Source organism: Pholcus phalangioides, unplaced genomic scaffold, assembly GCF_987345545.1.
Source record: "Pholcus phalangioides strain wild (caught in Gottingen) unplaced genomic scaffold, Ppha-v1.0 ptg000010l_1, whole genome shotgun sequence".
Classification (NCBI taxonomy): domain Eukaryota; kingdom Metazoa; phylum Arthropoda; class Arachnida; order Araneae; family Pholcidae; genus Pholcus; species Pholcus phalangioides.
The window spans coordinates 23323404-23341930 of NW_028301603.1; the positions used below are offsets into that span (position 1 = coordinate 23323404).

General features: G+C 37.8%; 1 protein-coding gene across 2 annotated transcripts in view; it reads left to right on the top strand.

Moving 5' to 3' along the window:
* Positions 1 to 18527, top strand: part of LOC149081147 (uncharacterized) — a 218002-nt gene that overhangs the window by 135325 nt on the left and 64150 nt on the right. For both annotated transcript variants that reach the window (XM_089237931.1, XM_089237932.1), the window contains exon 6: positions 12624 to 12760. In XM_089237931.1, the coding sequence (XP_089094057.1) occupies positions 12624 to 12760 (137 nt within the window). The remainder of the gene's footprint in view (positions 1 to 12623; positions 12761 to 18527) is intronic.

Sequence of the window (18527 nt, forward strand, 5' to 3'; positions counted from 1 at the left end):
TTTAGAACTTTTTGACCAAAAATTGGAATTTTAGTGCAGTTGACGGCAAGAAAATGTCGATGAGGGCTTCATTTTACAGTTCGATGGTATGCATGTGGCACATGTTACTTCCAGAACCAATCTAAAATTTCAAATAAGTGTTTGTCGAAGATATGGAATCGGTTTTGTGTTTTTGCTGCACTGTTTTCAGTGCCATTCGATGACGCAGCACACCTTATTCATTTTTTGCTTTCCGAAGGTTACAAGATTTGCGACATTTATACGACTTTTCCCCCAAATCGTTCATGGTAATTGCAAATATTTGTTTCCTGTCGCTTATTTTGATTTGGGGCAAAAGACTTTCGATTTCGAGCGTGGTCTGTGCTGTGTAGTAGGAAAACTCATCTCTACTTTTCGCGTTAGCTCAGCTACGGCTTTTCGTAAGTCAGCAATTTCATCACTTTTCGATGCGGATGGCTCATCTGATATTGCATACAAATTTGCATCGATGCGAACTTCGCAGATCTTATCAGCTATGAGGGCTAATTTTCACAAGACCACCGTTGCAACACTCAATACTGCCTGCACGTTAGTGGAGAGCTTTTCGAAGAACGATATTTTGAGAAATTCCTCAGTTACTGAGCTTTTAGCTAACTCTTTCATTTGTCGTAATAAAGTATATGGTTTCTTATCCCCTCGCTGTAGCTTGAAAGTAATTTCTGGATTTGTTGATTCTTATTTGCATATTCGCATGCACCTATGTTAGCGATTGGACGAAACGTTTTCTGCGCCAATGCATTGTTGAACTACGTGCAAAGCTAGTTAGAGTTAAGGCCCGTTTACACGCGGTAAGTGATTAAGTTGGTAACTAAATTTTAAGTTGCCAAATACGATACAATGTATGTAGACGATAAGGGCCGTTTACACGGCTTTAGTTGGCAAGTGCACAAGTGATTTAGTGAAATAAAAACGGTTCTATTTTTTACAAATACAACGCCACAACAGCAGGGGTGCAAGAGCTGCGCCAAAATGCGCCGAAACGGTTCTCTTGCTACATGGTGCGCCAAGGCGCCGAATCCCTGCGCGTTTGCGTCAGTTCTTATTTGTGGTTCGCGGAGGTACCGCGAATGGTACTGCTAATGCACTGTAGTGCGTCAAATACCCGGAATTTAAGAAAAAGAAGCACATGAAAATTTTGTTCACAGGGCGCGTTCTTTCCGAGACACGGAAAAAGATACGGAGAAATTTTTTTCACTTCCCACCATCTACCACAATCGCATTATCTCGTGACCTTGAAAAGTAGTTCTACTACCTTGAAGTGTAAAGTCCTGGGGGTCTATTACGCTCATGTCGTTATGCCCGCGTTTCAAACGTGTTTTGGGGTTTGCGGTGCATTGTGGGATAGATTTACGTCACCATCGCTAAAGGTTGATTTTTCTCACATCGTTACGTAAAACGTTAACTAACGAGAACCGGAGACCACTCGTTATGTTCGCGTTACGGAAATAAACATGGCCGCTCGCGCGTACATTTTTCGATGAAGGTGAGAGCAACGGAGACAAATTAGAATTGGAAATTATTCATTCATTATTAATTTATCAAGTTGTTCATTATAATGAATAATAATTACCTGAATTACGTTACTTAATTAGTAACATGATTTAGAGACAGCATTATCGTTTAAAATGCTATCTGTACACATACTGATTGGAAAAAATTATTCATAGTGGTAAATCGCTATAAATTATTATACTCGGTACAAAGATAAATCACTCTACAAAACGATTTTTTTTTTTTTTAAATCTTGCATGGAAATGCCTTTATTCTAATCTTAAACTCATCTCAATATAAGAATATCATTTAACTGGTAAATCTCTCTATCGCGATGTTTTCAAGACATTTTGAAATTCGCTCAATATTTGTTTTACATCTCGTTCAAAATCGACGTCAATATATATTTAAACGTCTCCAGATTTTCCCCTTCTTAATTCGTTTAATAACATTGATATTTTGTAATATCAATTAAGTATTGCTACTTTCTGTGCAGTACACAGAAGTGTAATGCAGTAAACACCATTACACACTATACTCTGCGCACTAAGTACACTATAAAAAATCAAAGTAAATTTTATTAATCAACTAATAAATTTTTTTAATCCTTTAGTGCATGTTCTGATCGGAGTATAAAAAAAATGTCAACAACAGTGTAAATTTGGTGGCACTTCATTTTCATGTGTGAAACAAGGAAACCAATTTTCTAATTAATGATGTAAATAAAAGGTTACTTGTTCTTGATTTTGACTTAATATCAAGACGGTAGATAAATGTTTTAAAAACATGGTAATATATGATGATGATATTGTTGATAGTCGTTTTGCAAATTCATAACATCATTGAACTTCAATAGAAAATCATTTTTTAAACGTAATAATTTAGAAAATTTCCCCGCGCCAGTATCATGTGCGTTCATAGCCTACCTTTTTCTCAAATATTTGATGAAAATAAAAAGAATCCGGATGAATTAAAAAAAAAAATGTAGCTTAGAAAATTAGGGACGACAAACGCGCACGAGTAAATAAAATAATAATAACGCACGTGCTGCAGCACTCGTTGATAGTGATGATTATTATCAGCAGCGGAAAAAATTATCCGATTGGTCCATCCCTTTCGGAGCTAACGCAACTCTCGGACCAGGGAGTTTTTCGTAAAATAGATAACGACATACCGCGGGTTGCTGAGAAAAATCAAGTTTTTGACAATGGTCACTGAGATTTGCGTTATGAGGCTCGTTGAGAATTTGCGTTAAGGGCGTGACGTCACTAACGACCTCGTTGTATAACGACGTGAGCGTAATAGACCCCCCTGTACTGTAATTGGTTAACCGGTGGGCTATCTAAGTCCCTTAATGAATATGCCGAATTTTCCGATTTCGGAGACCGTTTTTTCTCTTGCGGGTTATATACTGAAAATAACGGTAATTTCGCGGCTGCCAACCTGCATTTCATCGAAAAGGGGGTTGGTTTATGTTGGACTGTTTTCCTTCTTTTTTTTCCCCCTCCATGCACTAACGGGAACCGGTTGTTCCGACGCTATATGCAAATCGGCGGCGTGGTGTTCTCACCCTCGGGAGCACGGATATATAGACTTAAAGGCCAGTCGCGGTCCAGGCTCTGTCCCTGATGGGATGTAAGCCATTTACCCAGAAGGGTTGGACCACGCTGGGGGAGGGCCAGCCACGCCGGGCCGGAGGGCCCGGAAATCAAGCCCTCCGACCCTCGAATTCTAAGGTTGGTGCTCCAGGCCGTAAGCAGGCCAAGAGGCCCGGCCTCCCCACATCCACTGCCCGGAGCAGTATTATCCCACAGCTCCCCCCCTCCCGGGCACACCCCGGAGGACCCCACAAACCCAGCAGCCGTCGACGACCCCCCCACCCACACCCCCGGTGACCCAAGCCAAAAACCCCCAGAAGGTTTTTATTTTTCCTTAATTAAAAAATATACAGGATATACAAATGTACACGTTCTCTTATACACTTGGCAGACCGCTCGTAGCGCGACAGGTGCCCAAGTGGGCGCGGTCTGTTTACAGAGTGCAGCCACTGGTCCGAGACAAAATACAAAGTTTGGACCGCTCATCGTGACATTTGCCCAAGTGGGCGCGGAGTTATTACAGAGTGCAGCCACTGATCCGAGACAGAACACAAATTTGGACCGCTCATCGCGACATTCGCCCTTGAATAAAAGTTAGAGTTCAAAATGAACTTCCGATCGTTGTTTTTCTTTCTTCAGCTCAGTCGACACGCTCTGCCCCCCCCCCCCCCCAACAGTTTACTCGTTTTTAAATTAGACATTTTTCGAAGATCGTTGGGAAAAAATGGGATCTGTGAATATTTTAGCTGGAGTTTTTATAGTTTTGTCATCTAGCCACTATGCGGTCGTGTGGTTATCGTCGGCGGTTGCCGATCGTGACAATTTCACATTGCGAAAATCCGGATTTGGTGAACGGGGCGGCTCGAGGAAAAAGATTTCTACCCATGCGGAATCTATTTTTGGCGCTACTGACAGCGTTTTTTTTTGGTCAACAAAGCTTTTTTTCACCCTTCGAACTCCATTTGGCACCCCTGCTAAAGCGGCGCCCAATATGGCCGCACGGTCCGCCACTGCATTGGTGGGAGAGGGGCATGCTCTTAACAATAGTCAAAGGAAGGAGTTTGTAGCTCATTTTACATAACTTCTGTGAGATACCTTTTTTATATTAATGTCCTACCTTTTCCAAAACATGTTGGAGAGAATGAAACGTTTGCACCCTTGCTTGTTTTTTGCACTCCCTCTGGTGCATTACTGGGATGGTACATTACTCCCTGACATATTGCTGGGATGTTGCTTAACATTGTATCACCAACTATTAATTATGTGTGATGAATGGGTTGCACTACAATGCAAAGAATTACAAGAAGTGAAATCTGTTCAGAGGATAGATATTGGGCAGACATATTCAAACTTTGTAACCTTGAAAGCAGCCCAATGTTCAAAATTTTGCCAGTTTTGGTGAAGGCTTTTTTATCTTTAGCACATGCTAACGCAGACAGTGAAAGAGAGTTCATTGTTAACAAATAAATAAAAGTCTGTTCAAACATTGAAAAATCTGTCCATCCAATGCTTTAATGGAATAAGGCACAAAATCTTATGTTCAAGGGCATGAAATATTTGAAAAAAATTGTCATTGAGATGCTGAACTTCTGAAAGCGACTCGTAATTTGTAATATATTAACATGCTATTAGGTTGAGAAATTGTTTAAGTAAACGAGAAAAATATAAATATTTTATTTTTTGCACATTTTGCTTTTAAATTAAATAATTCCTTTAAATTCTGTGAGAAGCTAATTTTTTTTTTTTTTCACCGAAACCCTTATTATATTCTGCACACACTTTTTTTGCTATATCAGGATGAATAAGATTCTCGTGTTCAAGCAGCAGAAATTCTTGCTGCTTAGGTTTTTAGTATGCATGCCGCTTAATTTGAAAAGTCTCATAATTTTTATTCGTCATTTCAGTAATGCCTGTTTTAGTAGTGACAGATAAGATAATTCAGAAAAAAATTAAATTGATTTTAATTTGTGAAGGAAATTTATTTAGAATTATTTGTTTCAACCATTTTTGGCAAAACTTTTGGCATTTCACAGAAAAATTACTCCATACATTGCAGATATAGTTCGTTTTTAGTTCTGCTCCATTTTCAAAATTTCTGCTCCAAAAATGAAATTTGCTGCTCCGAAATAGATGAGGGGCGCTTGCACCCCTGCAACAGGCAAAATGCCCAACGAGGTGGCTGAGAAGGTGGCTCTTTCCGGTTAAGTAGACCTATGCGCATGCGCCAGTAGGCGTGACCTGCCGCTCTGGAGGGGTTTATTTTGATCTCAAGCGTGAACCTGTGTATGATCAGTCTTCTCTTAAGGGACCTACACACGTTCAGTTATGCCTGCACAGTTATACCTGTACAGGCATAACTGAACGGTTCGATGCATCCACACCATGAAGTTATACCTGTGCAGGCGAAGCTTCTGGAACCGGTTCCGGTTTCATTCTTCGATCTGTCTTCGCGGTCTTTTGATCAGTTCGGATTTTTTCATAGTCTATAAAGTTCGGAATTTTCTAGTATGATTTCCACAGATGATGCTTTGGGTGTAGCATAGGCGGAGATAGACTTGGAAGTCTGTGGGGGGCACGGTCATTATTGCTGGGGGGGGGGCAAGATGATGATGATGTCGATTCATCTATACACTATGCATTAGATCTGTCGACTTCACCTTTGATGCTGGGGGGGGGGCAATGCCCCCCCGTATCTCCACCCATGGGGTGTAGTTGGATTAGTTATGGCACTGAAAGTTATTAACTCAAAAAACGGGTAACATGGTACAAAGATTGGTTAAAAAAAAGGCAACAATATTCGCACGTTAAATTATTACAGGAATTGAGATTTGCACCAAAAGATTGGCATAATTTTCTCAGAATGGATCAAGATACCTCTACTCAAAGCTTTTTTTTTTTCAATTCCTTTCGGAAATTGCTTCGCAAACTGTTTGTTTTTTTAACAACACTGTCTCTGTTCGCTAGAGGATCGATTTCTCTCATTTTCCACACCAATCTTTCATAACTATCATCTTTCTTAATTTTGTTATGGTAATCTTTAGTTTTCACCTGCCACAAGCATTTCTTATTCCTATACATTTCAGTGAATTCTTCCAAACATTCGCGCTGCCCGTTTCGAAGATCACTCGTCATTCTAAACCTCGAGTCGTGAAAACTAAACTAAACTCTGGTGGAGTGTCGAAATCGGTGTTTCCCAAAGTAGGACTATTCAGGCTATGAATGGACACTAGGGGGTGATGGGGGGGACGAGAGGAAAACATCAGTTTTCGAAAACTTGGGCCATTTTACCAAGGAAGCCTTTGTAAATATGGGCCTTGGGCAAAAAAAAAGAAAAGAAAACTAATATTGCACACAGAAATTCGTACTTGTTTCATCAGAGCTAAAGTGTTTTTTTCTCCCTTTGAATGTGCGCTATACATTCCAGATGTATTGTAACTGTAAATTGATCGGAGCCTACTGTCACAGATCTCCACACCATCTGGGGTCCTGCATCCCCGGGGGCTGGTTTTACTAATGAATATTGTCATTATGCGAGCCATTTCCCCTCAACCCCCACAAAGATGGAATTGGGATCAGGATTCTGGTTTCAGAGCCCGAGATGATTCCAATCATTCTTTTTTCCCACGTTAAAAATTCACTATAGTGGCGGCTCGGCAAAGAGAATAGCCTCTGTGCCCTGCGGCAGGATGTGGGTGGGGAGGGGCAGGGGGATGATGCCCAAGAGCCGCGACGCACACTTTGAGGAAGACTGCTGTAACGGAAGATGTTTGTTGAATCTACACCATAAGTACAATAATGTATTTTGATGTTATTAAAACCTCTCATAATGACCGATTTTCATGACTTAAGTAAAAGCACTACAAGCTTATCAAGAATGCTATCCATATCTACAGTGATTATGACAATACGTATAGGCAATAAAAGAGAAATTTTGGTATTACAATCGACGCCCGATATAACGACCCCTTCGTCGCATCGAGAATGGACGTTATATTTGGAGCAAGGTCGTAGCGAGGGGGAGACTTGGGGTTGTGATTGGGACGGTTGTTATATAAATAAAACATTTGGGACTTACCCTACCAGTCTTTGTCGCTATAACGTGAATGATCGCTATAACGTGAAGTTGTCATAACGAGCGTCGACTGTATCTTCGAAAACAAGTATTGTTTCTCCTCTGAATATACAGATAGGGGGATACATGCTCCTTTATCATCGTATGATAGCATTTTTTTCTCGCGATAGCGTCGATTTAAAAAAAAAATTTTTTTTGACTTGAAAATTTTTATGGTAACTCACGTAGTGTTTTTCCTTGAAAGAAAACTGCATTTTCACGCGACCTCTTACGATTGATTCAACTCAATTAGAAATTGACTTATTATTAAGCATAGTATGTATATTAATAGTATTACTCAATGATATAATTATATTATCAATCGTATATCATCTCTCTCTCAAAGAATTTTTCGATTGTTTTCTTACGTTTAACTAGCGTAATTTCATCTGAATTTTTTCTTTCAATGTTTGAGCTGAAAGTTGAAATTCGTTGCAATCTGACGAGATGTGTCCAAAAAACAAATTCAATGAGATTCATTGAATGTAAAAGAAAATAATAAATTAGTGATTTTTGTCCTATTGATGCTTGCTGGTTTTCGGTCAAGAAAGGAGTGGGAATCCTGCGTTTGAAATTGCAAACATTAACTAACTCGTATAAAAACCTGCTTGATCTCTAGGAATCTTGATTGCTAAAGGAAGTACGTGTGAAAGAATACTAAAATAATCTGATGTCACGGGGCCCCTAAAATCTCCAAGAACCCTGGTTAGAGACCTCCTCTCTAAATAATCAATAAACAATAGTCATAGAACATTATTTGAATATAGAGTTTGTGTGTTTCGGTGCATAATTTCGGGCAAATTTATTGAAAAGAGTGATTTCAGAAACAAAATTGCGAATTTTAACAATGGTCGAAATACACTGCTGGCCACCCAAATTGCAACACCAAGAAAGACGAGATATCGCAACAATATTTATTTTGTAGATAACATGTTGACCAAGCATCAAATGATTAAATTTATAGACTTCTGTGAAGTGTGGTTCCTGCCAAAATCAGTAGCCAGAGTAGCCGCCATTGTTGGAGATCACCGCTGCCACACGCCTCAGCATTGATTCAAAGAGACTTTGGATGTGTTCTTGGGGTACAGCAGACCAAGCAGCTTCCACGCGTTGCCAAAGTTGATCTGGTGTGGCAGCTGGGGATGTAATCTGGGTCAATCGTTGAGCAACCATGGATCACATGTTTTCTATCGGCGAAAGATCCGGAGAGCGAGCTGGCCAGGAAAGCAATTCAATCTGGCGATTGACGAAGAACCTTTGGACAATGCGTGCCACGTGTGGTCGCGCATTATCCTGTTGAAATATGGCTGTGGGCAAGCCCTGAAGGTAAGGAAGGACAACTGGCTCCAACACCTCGGAGATGTAGCGCTGGCTTTTTAAAGTACCGGCAATGCGTACTAGAGGAGTGCGAGAGTGATATCCAATACCGCCCCATACCATAATACCCGGTGCAGGACCAGTGTGGCGGTGCATAACGAAGCTGTTCAGCATCCTCTCTCCATGGTGTCTCCAGACTCGAATCCGGCCATCGTGGTGTTGCAGACAGAAGCGTGACTCGTCAGTAAAGACAATTTCATTCCATTGTGCCGTCCACATCCTTCTTTCATCGCACCATTGGCGGCGGAGACGTCTGTGGTTCTGCGTCAAGGGTAGACGAAGCAATGGACGTCTTGCGAACAGACCACTCTGCTGTAAACGGCATCGAATGGTACGCGCAGACACTGAATGATGCGGTACAGACTGAATGTGCTGTGCTATGGTTCGTGATGTGGCTGAGCGATCCGTCACTGCCATACGCACAATACGCCTGTCATCACGTGAAGTGGTGCACTGAGGTGGATGCGATCGAACACGTCGGCCCGTCGTACCCTCTTGCATCCAACGATCACATATCCGCATTACAGTTGTTTGGTTTCGTCCAACACGACTACCGATTTCCCTGAAAGATAATCCACAATCTCGGTAGGCCACTATCCTTCCTCTGTCGAACTCGGATACTTGATCAAAAGATGATCGCTGTTTTCTACGAGGCATAATTGATCGGTTTTTTTGAAAAAACCACAAGAAAAACACAATTGCCGTACTTCAAATCGTCGAAATCTCCAAGCCTTAAATAGCGCTTTGAAGTGGCGACACAGGCGCGCGTGATGTGCGTCTGCGCTGAAATTCTAATCATTTGCATATCTCACCTCCGCTAATGCATGTTGTAAATTTCATATTATTTGCATGCTTCCTTCAGGGTGTTGCATTTACGGTGGCCAGCAGTGTATTTTAAAAATTTTATTTCGATTTTTTTATTCGATATGAAATTGTAAGAAAATATCGTGAAAATTACGCCATTGGAAAAATTTCTTCTAATTAAATGGAATCCCACTCCAAAACAAGTTATTCAGTTATTATTTATTGTTCTATTACATTATCAGTGAAAAAAGAATAGGGAAGAAAGAAGGGCGAATATATAAGAAAGCGGGAAAAAATAACTGCGCAGTTATACCTGATGGCCCATACACACGGTCAGTTATACCTGCGCAGGCATAACTGCACAGTCATACCGAATCGAAAAACCATTACCTTCAGGTCGCCTGTGCAGGTCAACTGACGGCCCCTACACACGCTCAGTTATGCCTGCACAGTTGGCCTGTACAGGCATAACTGCGCAGGTATAACTGAGCGTGTGTAGGGCCCTTTAGGCTACCGGCACACTACGGTTCGGCTGGTGCGGTTGATCTTATCAGCAACAGTGTATTTTGGGTGAAACACACACTGTTGTTAGCAACCGGGGTTTTTTTATTTTTTAATGTCACGTGACATCTTGGGATTGGCTACATTATTTTCGCCAAGCTGAAGTTGGCTCCAGTTAGCATAATATTAGTGCTCATAAGCTGCATTGCACTAAAGCCCCCTCTTAACGGATACTCCCTCTTTTACGGACAAATAATAATTTACAGTTGTTATAATATATAAAAGTATGAATTTCAAACCTATTTTTAACGGATTTAAACCCGTTTTACATGGATTTAATTTTTTTTCCTGTCCATGTTCACAAAAAGGAGGAGTTTTACTGTATATACTAATAAAAATATTCATCTAATGAAATTTTAATTTTCTGTAACAATATTTGCCGTTTGAAATTAATTCAGAGTTGAAAAAAGACAGCTTACAAGTTGACCCATTTTTGATGCTTTTACGATTCGTAACCAAATCGCACAAATTTTTTCATATATGATGACTGGAATCATAATTTAAATAACATATTTTTCAGGGCCGGAAACTTTAATTTTTAAAAAAAATTTTTGCATTAAAAAAATCTTTTTTTAAAAATTAAAGTTTCGAAAGAAAATACCTCTTGTATGTTATTATAAAATGGAGTGTATGAATTAATTTCAATGTTATTTTTGAAGGTTAAGAACCCAAAATTTCTTTTTAAGAAATCCAATGCGACCCACCCTCTAAGCCATATATGGTGAACCCTTGACCTGCAGTTAATGTGACCCACAGTCACGTTTCGGCACCGATTTTTTTTAAAATTCTTGACGGTGTTAAATAGCTTCTGTTGGGCCGAGGCTTATGCGCGTATGTTTCTGATCCCACCAATATATGTGTTAGGAGGTGGGGGGGGCAGTGCTGATTAAATTTTTCTGACAAAGGGGGAGGGGGGGTCAGAGTTTTGCTTACTTTTGCTGATGGGGGTCAAAAATGTCTAAAAATTTGCTGACGTAATACTTGGACAGCCAAAATGCCTGTATAATTGTATTCCATTAACAGCTACGTATATGCTGTAACAGTAAGTATTTCTGTCAGCAGCTTTGTATTTTGAGATTTTTTAATTGTTTCCTCTGATTAAATATGGCGTCAGAAAGAAAATATATAACTGCTTTTAAGAGTTCATTTGCCCAAGATTAATCAATCACTGATAGCATCCACGAAAGGAAACACATGTTTTATGAACAGTATATAGATGCGATTTCTCTATTATGCATGGAAAGACACATTTGATTATATTCTGCTCAGAGACAATGCAGAACTTGTGGGGAGGGAGAGTTGTAACTTTTTCTTAATAGATGGAAAAAAATCTTTTTTTTTTTTTTTTTTTTGAGATTGGATCTTCTATCCCCCCTCTCTCAAGAGAATTTCTGGATTCCAAAAGTTGGCACATCTGCCAGTGGTTTCTTTGCTAGTCTTTTCATGTTCTTTCTTCAGATCTTTGGATTTATTGAATTGCTCTCATTTCTTGTCAAAGATCTTGAATCATTTTCTGTATTTTATCCAGAGAGGTGCTGGAATCAGCACTATCCTGGTTGGTCTCCTTTACACCCTCAAAGCACAAAAGTCTCTTTTTCACCTTTGATGGTTTTCTAAAGGCCTCCTCAGTTGTTCCCTCACAACAGACAATGTATATAAATCGTGAAATTTTTTGCATTCAGAAAATTCTGATTAATCTGCAACAGGATCATTGCACTTCATACACTCCATATTTACTATTGTTTGCACTTTCAGATTGCTAAACTAGATGTCTTCACAATCTTTCTTTGTTATTATTGCAGGTGATTATATTTTATGTCACATAAATTAATTTTAAAGCCTGTTTTCCCAGTAATTAATGCTATTTAAGTACTTGGTTGATTCAATAGTTCAAAATTTCTCACCTTTCATACATTTTCTGGTAAATATAAATCTGAAATGAAATTGATTATTTTTTCAGCGTGTTTGTTTACATGGGTGGATATTTATTTTATTTTTATTTATTTTTGTCATAAACATTGTTTTTCCGAGCCAAGTTTAGGAAACATATCCATGTGAATTTTTTTTTGGGGGGGGGGGGAAGCTGAGCCAGCTCTTCAAAATTATTTGGGGGGGGGGCAATGCAAGTTTACACCAATGATGCCAACCGCCTATGTTTCATAATGATATGACCACTTGGCGAAATAGCTAGAAAATATGTATATTATCAGTTCCAGCTCTTAAGTGGCACTGCTATGTGCCCTGGTAAAAATATGCAAATCGAATTTTTGCTTATAAATTTTTTCTTCGTTATTTTGGGCACATAATGTCATAGGACAATTAAAACCATGATTTTGTATTCCATTTTCCCAAGTTGATTAAATTTTGAATTGGAGTTGGGGGGGGGGGAATTCTCCACACTCCACTTACAAACTCTAAAGCTATTACGAAAAATATTATTTGAGAACTGCTAAGTTTTGAAAGAGGCATGCAATATATAGTGATTCCCAATCCTTATGTACCTAAGGTTGCATATGCGATAAAATTGGGTTTTTTCTGATTTAGAATGTGTTTCCAGAAGCCCTTTAAAATACTAAAGATTTGTTTCTATGAAAATGTTTTTGGTGTCAGAATGTGTAATTTGGATTTATTTTTATCCATAGAATTATGTGTATCAATGTGAGAATAATGTATCCTATATGAAACTTAAGAAATTGGGGTCATTGCAACAGAGATCAATGCATGAAGGCTCTCAAATTCTGAAACATGGCCCATATATTGATGAAAATGAAAGTCGCAGGTATGGGCATATGAAATAAAGTTAATTTCTTTTATTGATTTGTATTTAAATGAGTTGTGATTCATTCTGTGTTGTTTTTTTTTTATAAATGTTTGTGCTCTTTTAACCTAAAATAACTTGTAAACGGGAAGGGTTGTATAAGGAAAGAGTTATCCGAGCTATGTAACTTGGATAAAGATAAAGTGAATATGGACCCACAAAATTGTATTTCTTATTAGTGCCATAGACCAGGGAGTGGCCAACAGCTGGGCCGCAAGCTGATTTTGTTTATCCCCTATGAAGGCAAAATATTGTGTATTAAATTATATTTGTAATCCTAATTAACAAATAGATCAAATAATGAACTTTCCTGTTGGAACTAACTTACTTTACTAACATTCATTATTTGGTGACAAAAAAAAATTATATACAATGTTCTCATCATACTAGAGGTTGTTTGGATCTGACTCCATTAATTATTTAAATTTCAGATATTGGCAAAATATAAAATTGATTAATTTGAAGTAAGGCATTGTACGTTACACGTAAGAAACAAATATACACGAATACATAGAAATAGCAATCTGACTCTGAGAAAAATTCCTTCTTCCGAACAGCGGAAGGGGATAAGAAAAAGGTGCATCATACAGTAATAATAGTAGTATAGAAAGAGTGCGGGAGGTTACAATGTGGAGAAAGAATCGGAGTCGTGTGACTCCGGTTAAAAGGCTGGTCAGGGAATCTCGCTGGCAATAACTTTATATGAGGATCTACATGTGCTGTCTTATATTTTTGATTAGAATGGTTAACACTTGTGTCGCTTTCGGATGTTCTGAACGGTTTAGGAAAGGGGGACCAGTATCCTTTCACAATTGAGTACTTTTTTGCTTATTCCCCTTCTTATAAATAAAAAATTGGAATATTAAATTGACGATTCAATGGATTTCTGACGTAGTCTCGGTTTTTTAACGATTTCATTTTGGATTTAATTCAATTAAAAGTTCCAAGTTTTGGTAAAATTCAAATGGCACAAGTCATTATTAAATGTTTTAATGGAATTTTTGGTAATAAATGATTGAAGTAGTGAGTTTTATTAAGTTTTAATTGAAATATATGTCTCCCCAAGATTTGGCGAGCTAGTGATTTCATTCGAGTTTTGCTCAACTTGAAGAAAATATGCTTTTCAGAATGAGGAATTATGACAAATATTTTATTTAAATAGAATGCAATGAAAATCACCCCCACCCTCTAGACAATGGCAGTTTTGCATAAAAATGTATAACTACCTCTAAAAATAGTATTTTTACCCCTTTTCACGCCTGAGATAAAACTATTACAGAAAATAAATTTTTTTATTGTTTGATTTATGTTGCATGTGAAAATGCCCTCAAACAAGAAAATTAATTAATTAGTTAATTTTGAATCAATATCTTTATTAGGACCATCTGAGTTAAAATGAAAGTCAGTATGTATACCTCAGATGTTAACTTGAAAAACGAATCATTCTAAAAACTATTTAATACCTTAAAGAATGAAGATTCACACACATATGTATACTTCTGGAGTGAAGAGGTTACACATGTCACATACTTTAAATTATTACATATATATACTCTACACAAAATTTCATTTCTTATAATTTAGAGAAATTATTGATGAGGTTTTTTGTTAATTTTCTTGAAAAATTTATTTTATTCCTGAAACATTATGCGAGTGTTTACATTTTTGTGGGATAAGGCTATAAAATGTTTTTTAGGAATATAGATGAAACTTTTTTTGCTTATTGTTTGAATATTATTTCATGACTGAATATGGTATGAGTGTGAATGTGTTACATTGCATTATAATTATATATAAGGTTCGTTTTTATAATTATATACTCATAATATATGATTAGAGTAATTGTAATGTTCTAGAAAGATAATTTTTTTCTGTTATAATAACCCCTAGTATAAATTTTCGAAATTAAAAGTGGCAAAGTGAATGAAGAGAATATTTAAAAATATAAATGAAATAGGCTATATATATAAGAGATCGACTATATATAATGATTTAAAACTCGTCTTAAATTATTAGTAATTATCCCTTATGGAAAATTAAAAAAAATTCGTTTTTCAATAGTTTATATTATAGAATTGATTTTTTCCCCTCCAAATCTGATACTCCCTAAATATTTTACAAAAGAATGAATGAAATTCACTGAACAAATGAAGGAAAGTTTTCATCAACTTGATCGAGTCAAATTTCGTTACAGTAACATCCTAGCGCTAACACGAAATCGCTAGGTTCTGCGAAAACGTGCCGAAAGTAATGGCGCAGAACCTGTTTTTCCCCCGACAATACTGCTTATCTTTTCTTCATGTTCAAGTTTTATAAATAGCGTGCTCCATCTATTAATATCTTTAGACTATGGGGTGCACACTCGAGAACGATGTAATGACAGATTTACAATAATAGCAACACCTATGCACACTTGTCAACAGCGCCACCACAGTACTTACCCATAAGTACGAAGTGCATTAAGCTTAATAAGGTGTTACAAAATGAGTTTTCCATTCGGATCTCGTGACTAAGCCCCTTGGTGAGGCTGAAGCATTACATAGCATTCAGGGTTCGTATGGTGCTTAAAAACTCCTTAAAAAGTCATTAAAGCTGCGTTCACATGTGCAATAAAACATCCCAGGAAATTCTCGGTAACGGAAATATTTGCTACAAACCATTCACATGACGTTTAGTTTATGCCGGTAATCCCCCTCTTCTTTCCAGAAGTCATCACTGGTTACATGGGTTGAACGGAATGATTGATTCAAGATGGCAAACAAAGGAGCTTACAGTAGTTTTTGTAGTACAAAGGATTATGGGAGAGAAGGTCGGTGTCGAGCACCAATCCATCCCAAGAAAGATGGGTTTATTTTGATGAACTTCTCTCTCACCTTTTTTTCCCTACGAGCAGTGGCGGATCATGATTTTGGGAGGCCCCAGGCGCAACCTGATCTGGAGGCCCCCCCTATCACGGGCGGATTAAAGGTAGGGGCTGTCAACCCCCCCCCCCTTCCCCCCCGAGAGCAGAAAAATTAAATGGAAAAAAAAAATGTTTTCTACGTTTTTGACTGAGTAACAAACCAAGAAAATAAATTTGCTTAAAAAAGGGGGAAAATTCAGAATTTTTTCCAAAAAAAATCAGAACCGTCCTGAAAAATTGAACACATGGTCACAACCACCGCCCCCACCCACAAATTTGTGTTTATCCACCACTGCACCCTTTTGGCCCTAATAAGAACGAGATGGTTCACTAAAATGAACAATATTATGAAAATCATAACTTTTTTTTTATTTTTGCATCACCAAAACCATGAACACAAAAATAAGATAAGGAAATATAATGATATTCTCTGGTACTAGATGAAAAATAATCACACTCCCATTAAAAAAAAAATCACAGTAAAATTCTGCATCATATTTTTAGTAATCTAAGATGTCCGTCCTGGTGCCTTCAGCCACACGGCAAAAATGGAGATCCGTCATAGTTTTAGTAATTTAATATTACTGATTAATAAAGATTTGATAATATCTCAAATATAATATATTCATGACATGAATGTCGCTCTCCACTTGTTAATACAAGATATACGGAAGACTGGATGTTGTGAAGATATTTATTATTTGAGATGTTAATTTTTTAAGGAAGGAAAAAACTCATCTCTGCCTCTACCGGGAGTCGTAGGGACCCGGGTTCGACTCCCGGTAGAGGCAGAGATGAGTTTTTTCCTTCCTTAAAAAATTAACATCTCAAATAATAAATATCTTCACAACATCCAGTCTTCCGTATATCTTGTATAATATATTTGATTTGATATAAAGATACTGATAATATTTAATAGAAAAACATTTCTTCAATAGAGGGAATAGAGGGAAGAAATTATATCAGAGTAAATATAAGAATTATATTTTTAATGGAAGAAATTAGTTCAGAATGAATTAAATTTAATGAAAGAAATTATTTCAGAATGAATTAAAATTATTGTCAATGAAAGAAATTATTTAAAAAAATTTTTTTAGAAATTATTATTTTTTATTTGTTTATTCTATTTTATTTTTACTATTATTATATTATTATTATTTTCTCTTTCAGCCACCTCGTTGGGCACTCTGCCTGTTGTGGCCTTTTCCTTTGTATTATTTGTATTCAGAGTGAATAAAAATCTTCTATATTATGCCCCCCCCCCCCCGTTTCGTTTAATAACGAAAAATGCCACAGTATAACATTGTGGCCCGCGTACTTTATAAAATGTTTCAATATGGCCTGCTATGCCTCAAAGGTTGAAGACCCCTGCAGTAGACTCTCGCTAATCCGGTACGTATGCCGTATCCACGGTGTGCCAGATTTTACCGAAATTGCTGGATTAACTTTGAAGAAACCCATTGAAATAATATATGAAATTTCGTGCAAAGACATAGTCAGGACTTGATCAGCAATTAAGAAATATTAGAACGTGTTAAGGGGTTAGGGCATCAGGAGAAAAGTGACACCACACCACCTAAATATCCTGGACTACTGGACGTGCTGGATTAGAGCACGATCGAATTCTCGAGAGACTACTGTAGTTGAATTGAAATGCTCAAATAAAAATTTATCAGATAATTTATATATTTTTAGTTTTGCTTACCGTTATTTTTGGAGATTCTGCAATCTAAATCCTAAAGGAAATCTTGAGGATCGGCATGAAAATTTTTTTCATTACAATAACACACATTACAATTACATTAGCAATAAACACTTTTCGGTCTGACACAAAGATGTTGTCTACCCAAGCCTCCTTGACGAATCAAAAAATGTAGCTCTTTTTTTTAGAAAGAAGGAAAAGAAACCCCCTTGATTTTTTTCAGCCGGGGAGGGAGTGTTAAAAGAGAAACAGAAAAATCACGTGATTCAGAATGCATGTCATTCAGCATTCATTTCAAACCCCACTTTTTTTTTGTCATATGGTCGTATGGTTCCAGTCATAGATTGCAAATGTATATGTTGTTTGAACCAGCTTATAGTATTTCATTCAAACAAGTGGGAGACAAAATCACAATAAGAGCTCTACTACATTCATTTTAATTAGTACGAGTGTCTCTTCCTGTCGATGTCGCCGCTTGCCGATAGCCATCTTGTCATCCATTATACTGTATACAAAAGCTTACACCAAAGCTGTCGTATTATTGGCGCCCATAAGCATAAAAGCATTTAATACTGTGGAATGAGACATCTGTTTATGCCTTCACTCCAATTTTCATTTCGGACAGACATTAGGACCTGCTGTTCTCACCCCTCCTCCTGCTTGTGCGCTTAGGGAAATACTGTTTGAAAATGACCCTCCCTGAATGATCGCTTTACAATGTCTCTTCTTTCTTTGTCGGGGAAGAACTGGCCCTTGAGAGCTGCGTCTTGTAAATTGTTATAGGTACAGTATACATTAAAAAAAAAAAATTACGGTTAAAAAAAAAAAAGGGAGAGCAGATACTGTACTTAGTTCAAGAGATTTGTTGATGCGCATGTAAATTCATATGTAGGATGAAGCACACAACTATTTGGAGGCCCCCCGCTCTGCCGAGGCCCCAGGCGCGCGCCTCATGCGCCTGTGCGGTAATCCGCCACTGCCTACGAGGGGAAAAAAGTTGTCATGCTGGTAATTATCACCAAAGGGTGAATTTCCGGGTGAACGCACTAGACTACAGAGGCACAATCTCTCAATCTTTCCTTGGAGCTCATGTACACTGAAAGGGACCATACATGGACGGCCAG